This window comes from Rousettus aegyptiacus, unplaced genomic scaffold, assembly GCF_014176215.1.
Source record: "Rousettus aegyptiacus isolate mRouAeg1 unplaced genomic scaffold, mRouAeg1.p scaffold_m13_p_5, whole genome shotgun sequence".
NCBI classification, from domain to species: domain Eukaryota; kingdom Metazoa; phylum Chordata; class Mammalia; order Chiroptera; family Pteropodidae; genus Rousettus; species Rousettus aegyptiacus.
The window spans coordinates 17200-39294 of NW_023416308.1; the positions used below are offsets into that span (position 1 = coordinate 17200).

At 53.1% G+C, this 22095-nt stretch overlaps 1 protein-coding gene across 3 annotated transcripts; it reads right to left on the bottom strand.

The window, feature by feature from the left end:
• Window positions 1-721: 721 nt before the first annotated feature.
• On the bottom strand, window positions 722-15020 carry ANHX (anomalous homeobox). 3 transcript variants are annotated; one of them, XM_016140670.2, is made up of 10 exons: window positions 14979-15020; window positions 13418-13686; window positions 11499-11626; window positions 9426-9549; window positions 7904-8120; window positions 7406-7526; window positions 5971-6248; window positions 3146-3275; window positions 1522-1606; window positions 722-1291 (listed from the first exon to the last, which is right to left on the bottom strand). In XM_016140670.2, the coding sequence occupies exons 2-10, from the start codon at window positions 13664-13666 to the stop codon at window positions 1205-1207; spliced, it is 1419 nt and encodes a 472-aa protein (XP_015996156.2). In that variant the 5' UTR covers window positions 13667-13686; window positions 14979-15020; the 3' UTR covers window positions 722-1204. The 3 variants fall into 3 exon arrangements, with proteins under 3 accessions (XP_015996156.2, XP_015996154.2, XP_015996157.1); XM_016140668.2 differs by lacking the exon at window positions 14979-15020 and adding an exon at window positions 14032-14491; XM_016140671.2 differs by lacking the exons at window positions 722-1291; window positions 1522-1606; window positions 3146-3275; window positions 5971-6248; window positions 14979-15020 and adding exons at window positions 6695-7047; window positions 14032-14493.
• Window positions 15021-22095: the final 7075 nt, after the last annotated feature.

The window sequence follows — 22095 nt, forward strand, 5'->3', positions numbered from 1 at the left end:
ATTGTGAGCGAAGGCATTAGAATGGAAACACACATCACTGGGGCTCGGACATGCCGCTCGGCGAAGGTGGGATGCGTGAGTCCAAGGTCTGCAGAGTCGGGGCAAAGGGGACCCCTGAGCTCTGGCAGCTGAGCACCGGTGCTCTCGCAGGAGATGCCCCCAGGGAGCGCCCACAAATCCTGGGTTTTCTGCAGCCCCTCACCTCACACCACCCTAGTAGCAACTACCCATGATCGCCCCGCACTGCTCTTTGTGAGCCCAAAGGCAGGAACTTGACTTTCTTCCCTGCTGTACCACACAAGCTGCTCAGCACCCACGTCGGCTAGCATAGCGGGGGGGTGGAGGTGAGGATCAAGGGCCTATTCCTGGAGGTGACAGTCCGGAGTGTCAAAGTCACACACATAAAAGGGGGTTGCGTGCTCCAGGAGACTCACGCTGGCCCCTGGTGCAGTTCCGGGCTCCCATGACACAATCATCCGGTAAAGGGCAGAGGGCAGAGGTGCCTTCATGGGGCTGCTTATAAGACGGAGCGTGGGAAACCACAGGGGTGTCCATCAACAGGGTGTGATGCACCAGTGAGCACACTCGGGCAGTGACATGCTGGCTGGGGACGACAGGCAGGGAGTGACAGGTGTTCGGGACAGTTAAGTGAATAAAAGGGGGAGTTCAGAACACTAAACTTTAATCGCATAGAACACTAAACTTTAATCGCATCGTTTTGCAAACGATGAATTACAACCTGAGGGTGAAGGGCACCCTGCCCCTCCCTGCCTGGGCCACCCAACCACAGGGCCTCCGGCAGGAGCCCCACAGACAGCAGTGCTCAGGCTGCCCACACCCCGCTCACCAGGTCAGCAGGGAGGGTACGTTCGGCCCTGTCCCAGGGCAGCGGGGACACTCCCCTGTCTCCATGAAAGCCTTGGCAGCCGCAACCTGCTCCAGAGCGGGACCGCCCACCTCTGACTTCTGACCCCACGAACATTTCCCAAAGGCTTCCTCCAGTGCCAGGAGTGCCAACCAAACTATCTAAACATGTCCAGGTCCCAGCAGCCAGCAAGACTTCTCAGCGGACCCCCGACCCCCCACCCAGGGAACCGGGGGACCTCCTTTTTTCAGCTGAGATAAAACTCTGTAAGTTGTCTTGACTGGCGATGTGCACATTGCCCCCCACCCCGGGGCACTGGCCTGTCTCTTGAAAGGCAGCTCAGCCCAGGCTGCCCCCCGAAAGTTCCAGGAGCATCCTGGCCCCCCAGAAGGCATCACTGGAGGCCTGGCTGTCGGGCCACTGCACCTGGAAAGCCAACACAGCATTACACAGGAAGGACTCCGGGCCTGGATCCGCCCTCACCCTGGGACCCGCCCCCTCTGGACTCAGTAAGAAACTGTCACAGGAAAAGCCCCCCACGGCCCCTCTCCGGCCCCTCCCGACTCCAGTTCCACTGCGTCCAGCCTCAAGGCCTCCCCGCCCCCTTCATCTCCGTGGCTGGTCCACTCCCTGAGGACGCAGGGAGGAAGCCTCACCTGGCTGGAGGGCAGGGGCTGGCTCAGCTCCGTAGCAGATACAGGGCCGGGGAAGGCAGAGGGTGCTGGTGGCAGCTCCGGGACACTGGAAAAGGGACCATGTCAGGACGGGCCGTGTATCATGGGGGCACCCGGCCACACTGTCCACCCGTGAGGAGCATGCCCTGAGCGCTCTGCACGTCGGGAGCCCGTCAAGGGGCCGGACACTCAGCACGGGCTCCTCAGGTACGCAGGCTGCCTGAGGGGCCTGTGTGGCGCCTCGGCACATGGCTCGGGGGCATCGGACAGCATCAGGGCAGGCTCACAGAGAAGGGCCGGCAGCAGAAACGTGAAGGGCAAGGTCACAGAAAGGGGACTGGCCTGAAGGATGAAGGACACGAGAGGCCCTTAGAGTCACAACAGGGGGAGTGGCAGGGACAGCAAGGAAGGTGACAGGTGCAGCCGCTAGGGACAACTGTCTGGCAGGTCCTTAAAAGGCGGTCTCACACCTGCCCGGTGACCCAGCCATTCCGCCCTTACGTGTGCAGACATCGGACACGCAACGTGCAGACGACACGTGTCCAGGAACTCCCGAACACCCGGCAGGCGGCAGGTCAACACGGCATGTCCTGTCCTCACCGAGGGACGGGCCTTGGCCGTAAAGACGCACTGACTGCCCACACACAGCAGCAGGGCAGCTGTCAGGCCGAGCGAGAGAAGCCAGGCCCAAAACAGTTCCCTGCTGGACGACCACACTGCTGTGAAGTCCTAGAAAATGCGGCTAAAGAAGGCAGGTCCGTGGCCCTGAGGGTGGGGTGGCGGGCCGAGGAGCCTTCACAGCCTTCAGCTCAGTCATAGCTCTGTGGTGGGTTCGAAATTCGCATTCAGAGACTGTCAATTGCAAGTCTCAACATGCTGGCTCCCTGGGAGCCAACTACCCCCAGCGAAGCTGCTTTTGAAAAAGGGATAAGGGTCATCACATTAGCACAGGGTGGGCTGTGTCCTCGGGGCCCACGCGTCGGACCACCTGGGGAGAGGCCAGGCGAGCGGGCAGGCCGCGCGGCGCCACCCGATCTGACCTGGCTCCTGGTCGCGCACAGAAAAGCGAGTCCAGCCGCGCCGGCCGCATTTCCTCAGCACCCAGCCGAGTCGGCGGGCGGGGCCCACGACCCCCGCCTCACACAGCCCCCTGGAGCGCTGCGCTCACTGGGCAACCGGCCGTCAGCTGCCGAATTTGGGGGACCCCAAACTCTGGGACCTGGTCCCAGGGGCCGCTATCGCAGATTCCCTCTGCACCAGGGCCCCGAGCCGGCCCGTCCTCCGTCCCTCCTCTGCCCCTGGTCCCCTGGGCCGCGGTCCCGGCCCCCATGGCCATGGCGCCCCGAGCCCTTTGCAACTGCACTTCGGAATACAGAACCCAGACCTTTACGCTGCTCAGAAGCTCTCATGGGCTTCGTCTGGGGAAAAGAAACCGCCAGAGAGGGGGTGCTGGGGCCCGGGGCGGCCTCGGGGCGGCGGCGGGCGGCCGCGGCCGCGTCCACGCTGACATCCCCAGGCTTCTGTCTTGGGGGGACGCCGGGGACTCAGCTGCAGCGCCGCCCCGGGGCTGACGCGGGCGCGACGCAGGCGGCTCGGCCGGGCTCACCTCCGGGCGAAGTCGGGAGCCTGCGGCGGCGGCGGCTGGGTCACCAGAAAGCTGCCCGCCTGTCCTCGCGTCTGGCCAATGCTGGTGCCTGGACCCTCCTGCAGGTACGTGCTCTGGGGGTCACCGAATCCTGCACAGGAAGAGACCCCACACCCCAATGTGAGAGGAAGGCATGCGGCCCACGTGCAGCGTGGCAAGGGCCTGTGGGCGCAGAGTCCAGCCTGGCCAGCCCCGGGCCTCGGGACAGCCATCTCCACGACCTCTTCAGGCCTCCAGAGGCCAAAATGAAGTCAAATTTTGCTTTGCCGTTTTGGACCTCACACCGTCCCCACCGCCACCACTGCCATGGGAGCACGGGGACATGGGTGGCCCACTTCTCTGTGTGATTTGCATCTTTTAACTTCGGAGTCACCCTCACTCCACTGAGGTACAAGGTGTCACCCACCACCTTCTCTTGCCCTTTTCCCTGCCGTCCGCTGCAAGGCTCTGCTTTCCGCCGCCGCCTCCTTCCTGCGGCACGTTCGAGCTGCTCTGAGGTACGTGTAGTACACTTTAAGTGCTAATTGTAATTTGAGCATTTTTGTTTCAAACATAACAAATCAACAGGTTTATCTGCATCTTCCAGGAGAAAAGCCGCGGCCACAGAACTGAGGCAGTGTGGTGCAGGGCGACCGGCAGGTGGGCGGTGCCCAGGCCTGCAGACTCGGGCCAAGGCCAGTCCCAGCACGCTGGGCAGATGCAGGGCTGAGCGCCCCGAGGGGCTGCCGGGGACGGCAGGAGCCGCGAGGGGAGCAGGGTCCAGCCCCGGTGCTCGGGCGGCCAGCAGGGCACTCGCCCGCTCCCAGAGGGGTAGACACCAGCTTCCCTGGTTCTGGGGAGAAGTAGGTCAGCGACTGCCCCCACTCCAGCCTTGCCGGCATCTACAAGCAGACACGGGTCCCTGACAGCATGAAAAAAATGGACAGCAAGAAATGAAGGTCAATGCGATCAAACTGAAAAGCGGCTTCCGGAAAGCAGGCATCTGCGCCCTCGACCTTCCCTACTAGCGGAAGGGCCAGAGTCCACACTCAGCCTTCCTGCCTTCACGTAACAAAGCAGTTTCTGGAACTTCTAATGAGGACGTTCAGAGAAATATAAGATATCACATCTGAAAAAGGTGATCTACAAAAAAAGGAAAATTCTGAGATGAAAAAAAGTTTGAAATCCTCTTAAAATATACAATTATCAAAATAAAATACTGGAAAACAATACCCTCAAAAGCACATACAATAAAGAAAAGAAAACGTAAGACACAAGGTAAGCATTGTGGGAGATGGCCCAGGATCTCCAACCTCCAAAGAACGTTTGTGCTCTGAAGAGAGAACTGAGCGTGGCGAATTAGCAAAGAAACTCCCAAAGACCTTGACAGGACATGCCCAGAGCTGAAAGGAGAACTTGTTCTATTGTTTTAAATCCAAAGGCTTAACAACAAGGTGAGTTAAAAAGACTCACATCTAGGAATACTTAAATTTCAGAACGCAAGACTTTTAAAAAGTTCATTTTTTGGTTTTATCCATTCATCCAGGGATGGAGCGTAAAGCAAAAAGGTTACGAAACAAAACAAAACAAATACTCAAGATACAGATGACAGACTGGTGGTCACCAGGGAAATGGGGGCAAGGAGGACAAACTGGGTAAAAGGGGTCAAATACATGGTAACGAAAGGAAGGAGACTTTTGGTGTTGAGCAGGCAGCTGACTATATGGATGTCAAATTATGATGATATATAACTAAAAATCATATTATTAACCAATGTTACCTCAAAATACTGAATTTTTAAAAAGCTGCAAGAAAGGAAAAATAGGTGATCTATAAAAGGCTAAACATCAAAATGACATGTGACTTATCGACAACACTGGCAGCTACGATGACACAGTACCTTCAGATTTCTAGGGAGCAAAGCATTTTAACTTCGGAATTCTGTCCCTGCCACACTGTAAGTCAAATGTGAGGAAACATCAAAGACAACTTGAGAACATTTATCAGAACATTTATTTTGCGAATTCCCTTTACTACAAAGTTAATTGAAGGCGTTCTCTCACATAACGAAGGTGTCAGGAGAGAAAGAACCAGACCTGTCATTCAGGAAACACTGCCAAACCGGGGAAGGGACACAAGAGGATCTAGGGGTGACGGCCTCGTCCAGCCCCCGGGAGATGTCGCTTGGATGGGAACAGGGAGGAGGAGGGCTCCCAGCAGCAAGCCTCAGAGGGGACACTTGGAACACTGGGGGCGGTGAGGGACCTGAAACAGCGGCGCCATGAGAAGAAAGGCCATCGGAAGCTCCGAGGAAACACGGAGCGAACGTGGAAGGCTCGGCGACGCGGCGACAGGCTGAGTCCGGTGCATCTTCCCCACGGGGCGGGACGTCGCAGATGCTGCTGCAGGACGCGCGCAGCGCACGCCGCGTAAGGGCATTCACGCTGCCACGGTGACTAGTTCCATCAGGGGATGAGGGGGAGGAGAGCTGGGGGCCTGAGGCACTCGACCCTGTCGCCGCAGGCGCTGACAGGTAAGGCAGGTGTGCTGGAGTGCAGAGTGCGGGGGGGTGGCCGCTGTTCCCTCTCATTTTAACTCTTTCCTTGTCATGCGTGTATTTTATTTTGACAAATAAAGTAAATGACAAATATTATCTGGGCTGCTTGTGGGGAAAGCCTCTGTGCTGCTACCTTGGTTCTGGGTCCGAGCAAACACACAGGATTCAAGCAGGAAGTTCTGCCCCTCCCGTCCCCCGTGACCTCAGCAACCCGGCGAGGAACCTCAGCGTCTGCCTGGAGTGAACCCACCTGTGGGGCTGGGCTCAGCCAGGGTGGCGATGGACACGGCCATGGCAGCGTCTCCGGGGTGCATCATGAAGTCCAGCTCCGGGCTGTGGCCCAGCTGACCAGTCGGAAAGGAAACTTCCTTGGAGGGTGCCAGGGCAAGCGACAGCGGCCACGACCTGGGGCCCAGCTTGTTGCTACCAACGGCTAGAGGGCAGAGGCCAGGGCCAGGGCAGATGGTGGGGACAGTGGCTGGATTGTGGCCAGGCCCCTCCTGGTACATCTCACCACCCTGTAGAGACCTGGGGAACACAGCAAGCACTGTCCCTTGGTGGGCAGAAGCTCCCACAGGCCAGGGCGCTGGGACCTGGGAAGCGACTCGACTCAGCCACTGACACTGCGGGCCCACCACAGCCTGGTCCCCTGCCGTCACTGTTCTCCCGGTGCCTGACAAGGTCCTAGAGAAGCTTAAACACATGATTACTGGAAACCTAAGATACATTAGCAGTTTCTCTCCAAGAACCTTCCACGGAGCGCTGTTCTGCAGCTCTGGAAGCTAAAAGTGATCAGAGAGCGCCCAACAGTGGAGTGATTACGTAACTTGATCTTAAAGGAATACAAGGCAACACTTGATAATAATTTTAAAAATTAACATTCCACAAATGGTCAGTGTCTCAGACGGTGTTTCTGGGCTTTTGTTAACCATGACCGCCCCGCCCCCCACCCCGCCCCAGCAATTTCTGCAACAACCTGCAAGGCAGATCCTATACCTGTCCCTATTTCACAGGTGAGAAAAGCAAGGCACTGAGAGGTCACAGGAACCTGCCTAAAGACACACACGCCTGGGTGGTGCTGGCCCAGATGTTCTCGCTGAAGATGCTGATGTCACAGCCATACATGGAAAGAGTGTGTACAGCTTGCCAGTAACACGGGGTTTGGGCCTGGCCCCGTGCTCAGACCTGGTCTGCCGCTGGCCAGCACCTGTCCCACCCTTACGCCAGGTTGGTGCCTCATCGCAGGAGGAGCAAAGGGTGAGCAAAGTGCTTGGACAGTGCCTGGTACATAGTAGGAACTCGGGAAAAGCTGGCTGTTCTCAACTCACTGAAATAAACAAACCAGGAAATAAATCACGACAGCTGGGTTTGCCTTTAGAAGATAAGTTTATACATTTTCCTAAGTCTGTTTTCTGCACTCTCCAGTATGTACATGAAGTCAACCTGTGCACCAGGCTCCAGTGAGCAAGTACAGTGTCCTTGATATGAGCTCCTTGCCAGTGGCTCCCCAACCCTGGGGTCACAGCTATCTCTACTCCCAGCCATCAATGGCCTGGGCTAGTGTTGACCCCAACATTCCCATTCCCACCCCACTCCAGGCCTGCTTTCCTACTGTAGGGGAAGAGGGTGGGGGGAGCGGGGGAATGAACAGGGAGACGGTCCCTGGCCTACAGGGATGGCAGTACCTGGGAGCCAGTTGCTTCGGCATAGTCTCATCTCCAGAAAAGTCCGAGGTCAGGGCAAGAGGCTCCCATGGCCCTTGGGTGGTGGTCTCCGTGGGCTGTGCTGGGCCCCTTTCCTCACCTCCTGTTGAAAGTCCATCAGATGGGAGCGGAAGCTTGGTGATGCTCAAGCGGCAGCCACTGGCTGCAAAAGGTTGCCAATTCACAATGACACCCTAGATCCTGGTGCTTGGCTCACTTGCCAATTCTCGCTGGTTGCTGGCACTAGCCACACAGCAGCCTCTAAACGCACAATGGCTGCCGCAGCCCCCGCTGGCCCTCAGCTTCAAAGTTCCTGCTCCTTACAGGGTTAAGTCCTGAATGTAGGGAATGGGGACCAGGGGCTGTCCCTGTAAACAGAGTGACCCTACCTAGGCCTGTCCCTAGGCAGAGGCTGCCGTGGGAGGGGCGTCGGCAATCAGCCCCCAACCGCAAGGAAGCTGGAACTCTGGGGCCACTCACCTGGCCACTGAGCCCTGTGCACACACCCAGGGCCGGGGCGGCGGTGGCGTGCGGGCTGCGGGGCTCCCAGGCCCCTCCCGCTCGCGCCGGAGTCCCGCGCCGCGCCTTCCGCCGCCCGCTCCGCGCGCAGGAGGCCGGCCCTCTGGCGCCGCCGGAAATTGGCGAACCAGTTGTAGATTTGATCTTCGGTTAAGCTGGTCTCCGAGGCCAGGTTCTCCTGCCGGAAACGACACGGCCTCGAGCCCCGCCTCCGCTCTCACGCCGCGGGGCGCACGCGGCGCCGGGCCGCGCAGTCTCAGGAGGGCGGGTGGGAGGCCGGCCCGGGGGCGCCGGGCAGCACCCCCCGCGCGCCGAGCTGCCTCCCCACGGGGCGGCTCGGGGCAGGCGGGCTGCGCCAGCCGGCGTGTCGTCCGCCCAGTCTCCGACGGCTCGGGCAGCGCCCGTGGTGTCGGCGCCCCCCGCGGCCGGCACCAAAACCTCGGCTGGGCGGAGGGGGCGACGGCCCCAGGGAAGCACCGCCGCCTCCCTCCGCGGAGCGATCTCGCGAGGCGAACACCGCGAGGGCTTCGCCGACTGCACGAGAAGTGGGCGGGGCGGCCGCTGGGAGGGCCCCGCCGATTGGACAGAGAGGGGGCAAGGCGACCATTGGGAGGGCTTTGCCGACGGGACGAGAGAGGTGGGCGGGGCGGTAATTGACAGCCCCCCGTCGACTGCACGGGGAAGAGAAGCGGCGGGGCGATTTTCAGGAGAGCCCTGCCTTTTGGCCAGGGGACAGAAGTGGCCAAAGTGATCTACTATTAGGACAGCCCTAACTGGACAGCTGGGACAGTCGCCCTGATCGCGGGCGGGGCGATCATTGTGAGAGCCCTGCCGATTAGACAGGGACAGAAGTGAGCTCATTGGGAAAGCCACGCTAATTGGACTGGAAACATGATGGCCAGAGAAAACAAGGGCGCTCTTGATTGGACAAGCACCAGAAGTGGACGGAAAGATCACTTGGAAAAGCTTTGCTGATTGGATGGGGGACAGAAGTAGGATGAGCAAAACAGCAGAGCCTTGCGGACTGGACAGAGAAGCTCAAGGACCAGGCCCAGATTCCTGAGAGCACTAACTCCCTCCCACCCCTTTGGCGTGTTCTCTGCAAGCATCCCACCTCCGCGTCTCCTGCCTCCGCAGGTACTGGGCTCCATGGGCGTCTGCCTCCTTACTGCTGGGAGCTTCACAAAAGCCTTGACACTCCTCACCCTGGTACCCCGTGTCTGTCCGCAACAGGTGCTCAGCGAGCATCTGCGGAAGCCACATGCAAGTGGGGCTATCATAACCCCATGTGAGGAACTAACCCCTCCACGTGTGCAGGCTGGACGGTCAGGGTCTGCCAGCCAATAAGCTCCTGTCCCTAGGAGAGTTCAAGGAGAGCGGGCACCCTGGCAGACAGGCCACTGGGGAGGTGTGGAGGGCGTGGCACCTAAGGGTGGGGTTAGCTAAGAGGAGAGTTGCTTGACCTAGCTCTCACAGGTCTTACCCGCTCAGCCCTGCTGGGGTTCGTGCTCACTCCTGAGGCGAAGTCATGCAACTTCTTGCGAACCTCTCTGGGGAAGTTCCGGCTCTTCAGGCCATCAGGGCAGAGGGAGGGGGGCGGTGGGTTCCTGGATGAGGACAGTGAGGAGGTGGTTACAGACGTCCCTTCTCCAGGATGTACCTCACGTGCTCTGCAACACTAGGCACCTCTGCATTTCCTCTCATCTCACTGGCCACTCCTCCTCCCCTCTCTCTCTGCTGCAAAATCCCAGGGGTACCACGAGGGAGGGGACCCGTCAGCCTGGCCCACACTCTGCTCCACATGCTCAAAGATCTCACCAGGGCTTCCAGTACCACGTGGTGAGATGCCAAAGCTGACAAATGGCTAATAACTGTTGAAGCTGGATGAAGATACTGAGGTTGGTTATGCTTTACTGTTGTGCGTATTTCAATTTTTGCAAAAGCAGACAATGACATATAAACCAACGGCACCCGTCTATATAAGACTTGATATCTCAACACCAACATCCATCTCTGTGGATGTCAAAACATCCCACACATCCAAAATCCTAACTGGAGCCCAATTTCCGGCTCCCAGAATCTTCCCCAAGCCCCTGTCCTGTGCATCTGTGAGAAACTACCATATTCCAGCAAGAGTGCTGGAGCCCAGCTTTATTCTTTCTTTCCTCCTCCAATACAGCCAGCTAGTCAGGAAATTCTCCAAAACCTGTCTTGACACAACCCTTTTTTCAGCCACTCCCAGAACTCTAAGAACCTCCTGCCTCTGCTCCTGCTGTGACCGTCTGCTGTAACTCCAATGTCACCCCCTCCTCATGCCCCCAGGGACCACCATCCCTTACTGAGCCCGCTCCTCCGAGAATTAGCCAGGCATGCACCACTGCCCCCTCCTCACAGGAGAGAACCAGCACGTCACAGTCCTCTTCTGAATGCATCTCTGCCTAGCAGTCCTCACGCTGAATTGTGGAATGTACTTTGTTTCCTTGACTACTCTCCATCCTCCACATCCAAAGTCAGCTCCGGAGAGCGGGGCCTAGTCTCTATCCCCAGCACCTCCAACAGCACCCAGCAATTAGGGACTTCTCCATGAAAACCGTCTGCTGGTCACCTAATCATTTGCTTTGCTAAAAGACACTCTGGCAGGTCATCAGCACCTATATGGAGGGATAGGACTGCATCCCTGAAGACCCCCAAGGCCAATGAACCAGGTAAGCACCATGAAAAAAAAAAAAACGCTAATCGAAAAGGAATTGCTCTTCTTCTTCCAGTAACAAGGCCATTGCCCAGGCTCCTTGGCTAAGGAATCTACCATGACTTGGGCTGCCAGGAGCTTAGACAGATCTCCAGCCCTCCTGACCAGTGGGGAACACACAAGATCAAGAACAAAGGCTCTCGGTTTCAGTGTCTGGGCCAGAATCCTGGCCTTGCATTTCTCTCTTGTGTAACCTCAGGCAAGTCACTACTTTGTATGCCTCTGTTTCTTCATCCATGTGATGACATAATAATCAGTAGTTGTAACATGTACTCAGTGCAGATAACGGTCACACTGATAATGATTATTAATGTGGATTTAGTATCTATCATGTGCCAGGCCCCCTTCAGGCCCCCGACCCGACTACACGTCTTGTCAAGCTTGCAACACTCTCATCTATAATCCTTGGCATTGGCCAGACCACCTGCAGAGCCCGACTATGGATTGGAGGACCCAGAGCACACGTGCTGGGCAGCTCCCACAGGAGAGGACCTGAGGAGAGCGAGTGCAGGGTGCCGCCTCCCTCCCTCCGGGGCCCCTGCTGGTGGGTGGTAACCCCTGCTGCAGCTAGAACTCTGCCTGGGTCCTGGCAGAGAGGGAGATGCACCCCCAAGGCCAGCTGGGCAGGTGGAGGGTCGCTCAGTGTCAGGTACGATGGCTGATGCTGAGTCTGTCGCCTTTTGCCTAGGGCTTCATCTGACTTCCTGCCCTTGACACCGGCCTCTCTTACTTCAGCTCCTGTGGTTCCGGATGGCACATCCCTTGGGAGCCCCGGGGAACAAGGGTACATAAAGGTCCATGGAGTACCTCTTTCTGCAGCGGAACTTTTGCACTGGGGTCAGTGTGGCCACACCCCGCCTCTTCATGACCAGCCTGTAGTGAATGTCATTCCACAGCCGCACCAGCTCCTGGCTGCCTCCTGGAACCTGACAACCCTGCCAAAAAGAGCCTGCTGAGGTCTGGCCGCCCTCACCCACCCTGGAGCACTGTCATCGACCCGACCTGACCCCTGGGAAGAGCTGCTCAGTGCTGTGCCAGGGGCCAGTGCTCCATTCCCCACCAGGCTCGGCAGTGTGTCCCTGGTGGCCTAGCCGGCCACCACCATGTCCACACTTCCACCCTCCCACAAAGCTCACTAACGATCATAGCTCTATCACTTCCTGCAGGTGAGGGACATGAAGCAAAGGGAAGGCAGGTGACGGGCTGACGGCCACACACGAGGCAGAGCAGAGACACATGGTCAGATCTGAGGGGTCGAAGACTGACCCACGTCTTACATGGAGAACCTTTTCTTCCCACCTGGCAGGGCCAGCCCCTGGGGGGCACAGCGCGTGCACCCCAGCCACGCGGGTCCTGGACTGTGCCCGGCGACAGGTCACTGGTTTCGTGTGACTTGTTCACACAACCAGACTTTAAAGGTGGCCAAGGACACCTGGCGTTGGCCCCCACCCAGGCACTGGGATCAGTGCGTGCGATGCTCGCCTTTCACTCCAGAGTCCTCAGGACCATCCGGGAGGGAGGTGCTCACAATCGCTGAGCCTTCCTGCCGTGGCCCAGGAAAAGCCCGTCTTTCCGGGCTGCGACCGATGCGGCCATCAGGCTCGGGCACCAGTCAGGAAACCCACACGGAGTCTCCCTGCCTACGGGACATGGCCCTGGGTGGGAAACGCCCCCTCTTGGCGTGGTGGCCTCATCGTGGCGCTCATGTCCCTGTCTCGTGTCATCTTGTCAGACACTGCTGGAGCATCCTGCCTTTACGGCCCCTCTCCTGGGAGTTCATCCCTGACGCCACGCACACATCTCCTCGGGGGTCGCCTTCGTGGCAGTGCCTGCAGCTCTAACTGCGGCCCCTCGTCTACTTCGTCCATTTACCTGGACAGGTTTTAAACACCAGGCCCCATTCCAGGTGTTATGCTGGGCGTCGTGGACCCTGGAATGAGCAGAACCGAGGCGGCCCCTCACCGCAGGGCCTGCAGTGCAGCGAGGGGAAGCAGGTGAGGCACAAGTAAAAAGGGGGCCAGAGAGTGGGGCATGGGGTCGTCCTGGAGGATAAAGGGGACACTACGTAAGGCAGAAACCAGACAGGCACCAACCAGCCACACAAAAAGATGGCAACAGACTCTGGCAGAGGAAATGGCATTTGCCGAGGTTCCGAGACACAGACATATCTTGGGAATTCTAGGATCAGCAAGGAAGCCAGCATGGCTACTGTGGAGGAAGCCAGGACAGAGACTGGAGACAGGGCCGGACAGCAGGAAGGCTCAGATTGCAGGCCCTGGGGCCCCTGCCCAGGTGTACCCCACAGTCGCACCTGCAGTTTCAAACTTCCTCTGGCTGCAACATGAACGGATCACGGGGGCAGGAGGTCACCACATGGCTTGGCGGGGAGGGAGTGGAAATAGAAAGAACTGAAGGAAATTGAGTGTCTTGGAGGTAAACTCGCCATGAATTATTTATGGACTGTGATGTGGAGTGAAACAGGGAAGGACAGGTCCCCAAATCCTGTATTTGAAACACTTTGAGCTGGACATATTTTAGGATTCAGAATTTTTCACGCTTTGGGACATAACAGCACATTTAGAACTTAGTAAAACGAGAGTGGACCATCCTGGCTCGTTTACGGCGCCTCCCCCAGGCTTTGGCCGACTCTGGGCACTCCATCTTGTCCGGGGGGCGGTGGGGGCTGCCGCGCCCTCTGCACCCCCTCACCCGCACGCCAGGCCTACCTCCAGCAGCCGGCAGGCGGCCTGGTGCTGCTCCTGCCGGGCCAGCGCGCGGGCACACACCAGGGCCACATCCACGTTCTCCAGAAGGTGTAAGCGGAACTGGCTGTCCAGCACAGCCGCGACCAAGGGCTGCACCTGGGCAGGGTCATCCTGGAGGTCCCGGCACAGCCTGCCTGTGAGGGTCACCAGCTCCTCCGAGGGGGGGCCAGCACCCAGGTTCCCCTGCAGCAGCCTCAGGAAGCTCTGCATTCTGTGTCCGGTGGAGCCGTCTGCACACGAGATGACAGTCACCAAGATGGCCAGCACTGACCACTGGCTGATTGCCCATCAGCCCCCAGACCGGCTCCGTCAGGCCCCTGCTGCCACAGACACTCCCTTCCCAGAGAAAAGGCAAGGAGGCGTCAGAGGCCCACTGTCGGAGGCCCACTGGCACGTCCTGAGTCCCTTCTGAACAGTTTAGTTCTCAGTTGTGAACCACTGAGCTAGATGCTGTCACTGTGACGGTTCATCTCAGTCCCGAGAACCTTTCGTCTGTCACCTAGTGCCCCACACACAGGCCCCACCCCAGTCCTCTGAGACCTCTGTGCCGCCACCATGTCCTTATACACCAGTACCTAGGTCTTGCTTCACTCCTCCAGGCTCGGTGGGGGCAGGGACCGTGGGAAGTGGGGTCATCAGGTCGCCCTGCATGGGCCAGATGGATAGCAAGGCCTCCCCCAGAGAAGGGGACGCCAAGGGGCTGAGCCAGGGGCCTGCAGGAGCAGGACTAGTACCACCCGTTCTTAGCTGTTTTGATTTTGAAAAAACACCTGAAACATAATTCGAAAAGCGCAGAGACTTAAAGGTTGCCCTCATCGCACAAATTAAAGAATAAAAAGCATCTTAAAAACCCTGCACAGCGAAACGAGCCTTTGCTGAGCATCCCTGTGTCGCTTCCGCTAGAGCGTGGGCTCCGTCACCGTCACACTGTGGTGCCCTGTGGTAGCGCTCGGTTTCCTCCTTTGCCAGGTGAGACCCATGGGCAGAGAGGCGAGGTAACGGGCAAAGGTCCCAGAGTGGGGGCCCGGCAGGCTGGAGTCAGGGCCAGTTACACCCCAAGAGCCCCCCCCCCCACACACACACACGCACTGTGCTATGGCACATAGGTCGCTCATGACGACACCTAATCTGCTGGGACAGCGTGGTCCCGCCGAGGGTTCCGGGGAAGGAGGCGGCGCCGCTTGGCGCGCAGTGACGGACTCCCACGAGGCGGCCCCGGGAGCGCGGGGCGCGCGCCTGCGGCGGCCCCGGGCTCAGCGCCGTTTCGCCGCGTCCCGACTCGGGGCCCCGCGACCCTCCCCGACGCGACGGGCAGGAGGCCTTCGACCCCGCGTCCCCTCGGGGGGCGGGGAGGGGACAGCTGCGCTCAGAACCCCGGCTCCCTCCAGCGCCCGCCGCCCCGCCGGCGCCGGGGAAGGCGAGGGGGCCACGCGCTGGGCGCCCGGCCCCGGGCAGGGATGGGGGCGGCGGGCAGGTGGCTCTACCCGGAGGCCCGACCCCTGCACCCCCCGCCTGGCGGTACCTTCCGGGGCGCGCGGCTCTCGGCGGAGGCCGAGACTCCGGCCCGGGATCCCTCGTCGGCGCCGGCGGCCGCCGCACCCCGCGCGCGCCCCACTTCCGCGCTCGGCGCGCACGTGCTCCGGCCGCGCCCCGGGGAGGAGGCGCCGCGGCGGCGGGCGGGCGGAAGGCCCGCTCGCTACAAAGTATCGAGGCCGCGGGCAACCTGGCCCCGGCCACGCCCGACGGCCGCGCCTCGGGGCCCGTGCGGGGGCCCGGGGGGCCCGGGGGCGCCAGCGAGCCGGGGTCCTCGCGCGCCCGGGCCCTGGGGCGGGGGGTGGGGGGGAAGGGAGCAGGAGGAAGCTGGGGCCCTTGGCCGACCTCGGGCCACCCGCGCAGGTGCACAGCGGAGCGCGAGCCTCTCTGGGGTCGAGCGCGGGGCAGACTCCCCTTTGGGCGCCCTCCGCGGCCGCACCCCCACCCTGGAGGGCGCCTTTCAAACCCGGCGCCCAAGGCGACAGGGCGGGAGCAGGGGTTCCTTCGAGGGGCCCGCCCGGGCCAGCCCCGCACGACCCCGCGCCGCCCGCCGCTGACCGCCGCGTGGTCCGGGCGTGGCGCGGCGCCCTCGGGGGGCGGCCTCGCGGCGGCCCGGCTCCCGCTGCTGGGACACGGTCCTCCGGTGCGGCTTGCACCTCCGCGAGCTGCTGCGCACAGTGGGCTGGACGGCGCTCTGGAAACGAGAGGCCAGCACTTCAGGCTGGTTTGGAAAGGGTGGTCAGGGTCTGACTGGAAAGAAAAAATGACCTGACGTCGAAGCTTATGCAAAAGATGTCGGTAGAAAGATAAACATTTCGGCGTTTGATAGAGTGAGGATCTGGACACAATCCAAGCGGCTGCTGGAAGATTTGCTAAATAAAGCAAACTTCAGAAAGGTTATTCGCAATTATGCTGACAAAGACTTATGCTTCCTGGCCCGCCTGGTGATTACGACACATCGCCCGGTAAAAATGGCGGCTGACGAGACAGTGGGAGCGACGCGCGCCCATTTGCGAAGTGCGGGCAGAACACGGTGCACGCCGCGTTGTTGCTCCTCGTTGCACCTGGGGATAGGATTCTTTTATTTATTATTTTTATTAGGCATTTAAATTTTCTTTTTGCTTATTCATTTTCTATAACTTTATTTTTCCAATTTTGAGGTTCTTTTCAAGGCATGGAAGGAGAAAACAGCGGGGACGGGGAAAGCAATCCCGGCCGGCCAAGGGTACGAGGCTGAAGTAAACCTGACGTGCTGAAGACAGGAGTTTAGAGATTCGCTGCAGCAAACCCGCCCGCGTGCAGTGAAACCCTTCGGGAAGCGCCACCTTCTCTGGGGCACACTAAATGTTCAGTGAAAACGTTCCTGACTGCTCTCCACCCGTTAAACATCAATGAATTAAGTCTGTGAAATCTGAAATGTTGAAGTATCTAAGTAGTAGCGGGCAAGTATGCTTTAGGATGCACCATGTGCTGATGACTGCAGTAGACGTCAGGGAGACGGAGGGAGAGGCGGCCCGTCTTTACAGCGAGCGTTGGTTAATTACATTGGGCATTGCGTTCTGTTGGAAGATCAGGCCTCTGTTAAAAGTGAGGCTCACGAAGAGTTTGTCTTGATTTAAAATACATATAGTTATGTGCTGAAGTTAAGACAACAGGCTTTCGAGTCTGAGAGTTAAAGGAAGACCTCTGGAAAGTTTCAGAATTCACTCGACCTATTGCTGTATTAATAGCAAGGGAGCATAACATAGCTCGTAGTGGGGCTTGGAAGTTCAAATAAGGCCATATTTGTAAACACTGATATTTTACCTGGGACATAGTGTTCAGCAACCGCCAACCAAAAAAACAAATGTTAGATTTAATAATGAGTTAGGATCATAGAATCTGTTGAATTACATATAACTTAATAATTTTAACTTATGGGGTATGGGACATCAATATTAATTTTGCTAGTTTTAAGAGATTTTTGTTTTGAATACCTGTTTAATTTCATCAACTGTTTATTTTTTCTCTCTCGACTTGGTTTTTCTCCTTTATTCTGAAATTGTGGTGGAATATTCATTGATATATATATATATATTTTTTTTTACATTAACCCTTACTTGCATGGATAGAATAAACCACATGTGGTCATGACATACTATAATTTTTTTCATATTACTAGATTCAGTCTGCTAATTGTTTTGTTTAGGATTTTTGCATTTCTTCATTAAAGAGACATGTTTCCATTTTTGTTTCTTCCAGTGTGTTGTATTTTGGCATCACAGTCATACTATTGTCATTAAAAATATTGGAAAGTATCCTTTTACTTTTACTAGTTTCTGGAAATTTATATAGGGTTGGAATTATTTTTTTCTTTAACCATCAGGAAGAATTTACTGGTGAAGTGATCTAGGTTTCAAGCTTTCTTTGAGGAAAAGTTTTTCACTTGGGATTCAATTTCTTCAATAGATTTAGGACTAATTTTTTTTTCTGTTCATATTTCAGTTTCAGGTTTTGATGTATACAAAAATTTTCAATATCATCAAAATTATCAATGTTTGCCTATCATATAACCTTTATCTTTTATATTATTCATTCACTCAATTAATTTTACTTATTTTTGTGTAAAATCTACTGATACCCATTTTCGTTACTTATATATTTCCTTTCTTGCTTTTTCTTAATCATAAATGAATTTTATTAATCCTATCAAAGGACATTTTGTGGTATTGTTTACTCTTACCCATTTTTTTCTATTTAATTGATTTCTATTCTTCATTATTGCCTTCCATTTTCTTTAGGTTTAACTTGCTTTTCATTTCTAGCTTCCTGAAAGCCAACTAACTGGTTTTCGACCGTTTTCTCTCATATGTTAATTTTAAGCTATATGTTTACCCTCAATTTTTAGCATTGTATTTTACTATCATTTATTTAAAAATAATTTCTAATTACTCAAATGTATAGCTCTAAAGTTACTATTTTTGTAATTAAACATCTGGGAAAAAGATATTTTGAAATTGTAACATTTGTTCCTTATAATATTTTGCTCGCAAGTTTTATCATCCATTGATAATTCCTGCTTGAAACAATCCTTAACTATAGTGGTTGCTAAATGCTGAATTGCTAATTTTGTCATTTCTTCTACATTGATCAGTTGTAATTCTATTATCATAAAGAGCTTTTCCTCTTCCCATTATTTCAGTGTAATGTATTTATATCTTTTTGTTCTATGTTTTTTTCTTTCAAGTAAAATCTTTTGTAATTTTTTTTTGTTCTAGTTGTTACCTTGATATATTTTTAATAATGTTCTGAGTCCCATTTTTCTCAATTTTTTATTGTCAGCCTATCAGTTGAAGTGGTACCCTGACTTCTTCCTAATATCAATAACTTTATCTTACTTCCCCCAACCCTCTCTTCTTTCCAAGCTTACTCAAATTCTTCCCACTGTCAGAAAAATTATATTTATATGGTATTTTTCTATCCTTGCTCTGCCACCAGTGTAGTCTTAGACATGAAATTAAACATGCCATCAGCCCTTTATCTGGATGAGGCTCAACCTCTAGTATATTCCTCAGAAAGTTAATTTTGTATGTGATAAAAGTATAGATCGAAACTCATATATTTTTTTCCAATCAGATGTGCAAGTGTTCCAGCACCTTTTTTGAAGAGACTATCCTCCCTCCAAAGACTTGTTTTCGCAACTCGATAAAAAACAATTGACTATATCGTGTATAGTTTTACTCAGGACTCTGTTCTGTTTCATTAATCAATATAACCTTTCAGATACCACACTGTCTTAGCTACTGTGGCTTAATAGGTTTTTAAATCAAAGAGTATCATGTCTTGCAATTTTATCCTTTTCAAAACTGAATATTCTAATTCTTTTGCTTTTCCGTGTAGATTTCAGATTCAGCTTGTCAATTTTCACTGAAAATCTTTCCAGATTCTTGATCGGAATGGCATTGAATCTATAAGTCAGGTTGGAGAACACTGACATCATTGACTCTCCTGATTCATTAACACGGCATATCTTCTAGCTATTTGGGCTTATACTTAAGTATTTCATGTTGGGGGGGGTGCTGTCATAAATAGTAATGCATTATAACCCATTCTGCTATCTTGCTAAACTGACTTGTTATAATGGTTATTTTTGTTTGTTTGTTTTTGGTAAGCTTTTTTACCCCAAGTTTCAGATATTTATTAATCAGTGTGAACCCCAAACATTTGCCCCTAAATGACTTCATGCATTTGCAGGGTAATTATTTCCTGATTAAGTGGAAAATTGTGTGGGTCCTCCTAGACCTTCATTATAAGCAGCTTTATAGTGAAACGTTTCCTACGAAGTCTGAATCTTCTTTCTTCAGTTTGCTATGATCTACATTCACTGAGAACTAGTACTAATCATTGGGGCCCAGTTTCTTCCAGGATTCTGGGCTATTCTGTTCTGATAGATGTCTGGATCGAACGGTGCCAGGTGCATGATATACAGCACTGTTCCAGTACCTCCAGCTCCCATAAGTACAAAGAGGGAATCAAGCTTGGATGCTTCTAGACCTGAGGATCTGGCAGAGCTTGGTGCAGCAGAGGCCTCCGGTTTCTTTTTTAGTTAAGTTTCAGAAAGGATTTTCAATGAAAGCAATCACGTTGTCTCTAAATAATGAACGTTATCTTTCTTCCTTTCCAACCTGTATCCTTTTTCTTTTTCTCGACTTATGGAACCAGCTGTGTCTCCCAGTATAATGCTGAATTAGAGTGGCAGGAGTGGATGTCTTTGACTTGTTCTCAATCTTAGGGGAAGCCATTCAGTCTTTCATCGTTATGATAACCGTAGACATTTCTTAAATGTGCTTTATTAGTCTGAGGAAGCTACTTTCTATTCCTTGTTTGCTGAGGTTATCGTGAATGATGTGGAATTTGAAAAAAATGTTTTTACACCTATCACAATAATCATATTGTTTTTTTAGTTGGTTAGTATGGATTAGAGTGATTGGACTGGGAATACTGAATCGGCCTCAGCTTTGTATTCCCAGGATAAATTCCAATTTGCCTTACTGTATTATCATTTTATAAATTTCTGGGTTAACTAGCATTTTGTTGAGGATTTTTGCATCTATGTTCATGAAGAAAATTTGTACTTTTTATTTGTAATATCTCTGGTTTTGTTATCAGTGTAAGGCTGACATCATAAAATGAGTTAGGACGTATTCCTCATCTATTTTCTGGAAATGTTTGTATAGAATTGTTATTTCTTTCTTAAATGTTTGATAGACTTCATCAGTGAGGTGGCCTGAGCCTGGATTTTTCATTGTTGAAAGGTTTTTTAACTATAAATTTAAATTCTCTAATAGATGTAGGGCTATTCAGGTTACCCATTTCTTCCTGAGTTTTGGTTTTTGGACATTCATCTTTCAAGAATTTAGTCTATCTCATCAGTCGTCACACTTATGAACTATTTTTTTTAATAATATTTCCTTCTCTGTGTGTGTGTGGTCTTATCCTTATTTCCTTTTTACCTATTACCTTCTTTAGGCTTGCTCTTCTTTTACTAGTTTTTAAGGTAGAAGTTGTGAGACCTTTACTCTTTTCTAATATTTCATGCTACAAATTTCTCTCAAAACACTCTCTCCATTTCAAACTTTTGAATGTTGTTTTTTAATTTTTGGTACAGTTAAATATGTTTTTTTTCTTCTTTAAATTTATCTGACTCATGGGCTACTTTGACTTGTGTTAACTTCCAAGTGTCCAAAGATTTTTCATGTTCTTTTTGCTATTTGTTTCTTGCTAAGTTGCATTAAAGAAATTTTGTATTTCAATTATTTAAAAACTTATAAGGTTTATTTTATGACCCAGGACATGACCTGTGTATATTGCTGAATGCTTCATATGCAGTTAAAAAGAATGTGTATTCTGCTTTTGGAAGTTCTAGAAATGTCTTAGACACACACTTTGTTCATGGCATCATTCAATTCTATTGCCTTGCTGAAATTTGGTAACAAAGTTGTTATTGAGAAATAAATATTTAGGTGTACAACAGAAATGATAGAGTATATTTCTTTTAGCTGCTTTTGCATAATTCTGAAGCTTCATTGTTAAGTGCATGCACAATTTTGATCGTCTTTTTTTGGTAAAATGATGCTTTTATTATAATTATACAACATCCTTATTTATTCCTGATAACTTTCTTTGCTCCGGATTTATGTTTATGTCCAGGAAAGGGTATATCCTTTCCAGTGTCATCTGTTACATTGAAAGATCGGGTGAGAATGAATCCATCTGACCTGTATTTAAGCTTGTCCGGGCTTTGTTGCACTTTTAGGTTGGATTTCATTCAAAACTGCCTTCAAACATTTTGAGGGCAGGATCAGGATGTTTCCTTTAGCAGGGACTAGAATCTTGATCATGGAAATGTTCGAGATCTGCTTGTGCTGTAGGCCAAGCTGCCAGTTTTCAGGTAGTGTAAAATATCTCCTTTCTGTGTTGCTGAGGACCTTTAGCTCTTCGGTTCTTCCTCCTGACTTCTGAGCTCCCAGGCCTCTGTGAAGATCTAAATGCCATGGATGAGTCTGTCTCAGCTCTCCTGACCTTTCCCCAATCTTTTGTAGTAAAAGTCTTGAGTGCCTTGGAGAGGTTCCATATAAGTGAGGTGTGGGTAGGGAAAGGGATGGTGTGTTCAGTTCTCTACCCACCCCTCACCCTCAAAGGAGGGATTACTCCGAATGGATTTCTTTCAGCTGTTGCACTCTTCACATTCCTGCCTTCAGATAGCAATCTGCCTTGCACTTTTGAGGACCTGGGCACCTCAGCAAAATTTCAGCTTTCTCTGCCAACACCACACTTGTCATACAACCATAAGGGTTGGCTGGAAATTCCTCTGTGGTGGCGGTTCTTTGGGATTCTCATGGCACACTGGTCCACAGACAACTGTTCAGTGTCTCGGTTCCCCTTACAGTTCTGGACCTCCTCTTCCAGCCATTGTACCGAGGATGAGAGCAACTCTCTTTTCGTCTATAAAATGTTCCTTACTCCTTACTTTCCAGTGCTTTGTTCATTTGGGTTTGTTGTTTTCTGATTTTGTAGCTTATCCAGTTTGACCAGAAGCAGAATACAACTGATTGTTGAAAACTGAA

Excerpts from the sequence above, each read along its gene's own strand:
- ANHX (XM_016140668.2), bottom strand. The coding sequence starts at position 14,272 with ATGAGGGCAACCTTTAAGTCTCTGCGCTTTTCGAATTATGTTTCAGGT. Across the intron at positions 7,527-7,903 it reads GCACAGGGCTCAGTGGCCAG|GAGGTGAGGAAAGGGGCCCA; the intron begins GTGAGTGGCCCC and ends GACTTTCAACAG. Across the intron at positions 3,276-5,970 it reads GGCTGAGCCCAGCCCCACAG|GATTCGGTGACCCCCAGAGC; the intron begins GTGGGTTCACTC and ends CTTCCTGTGCAG.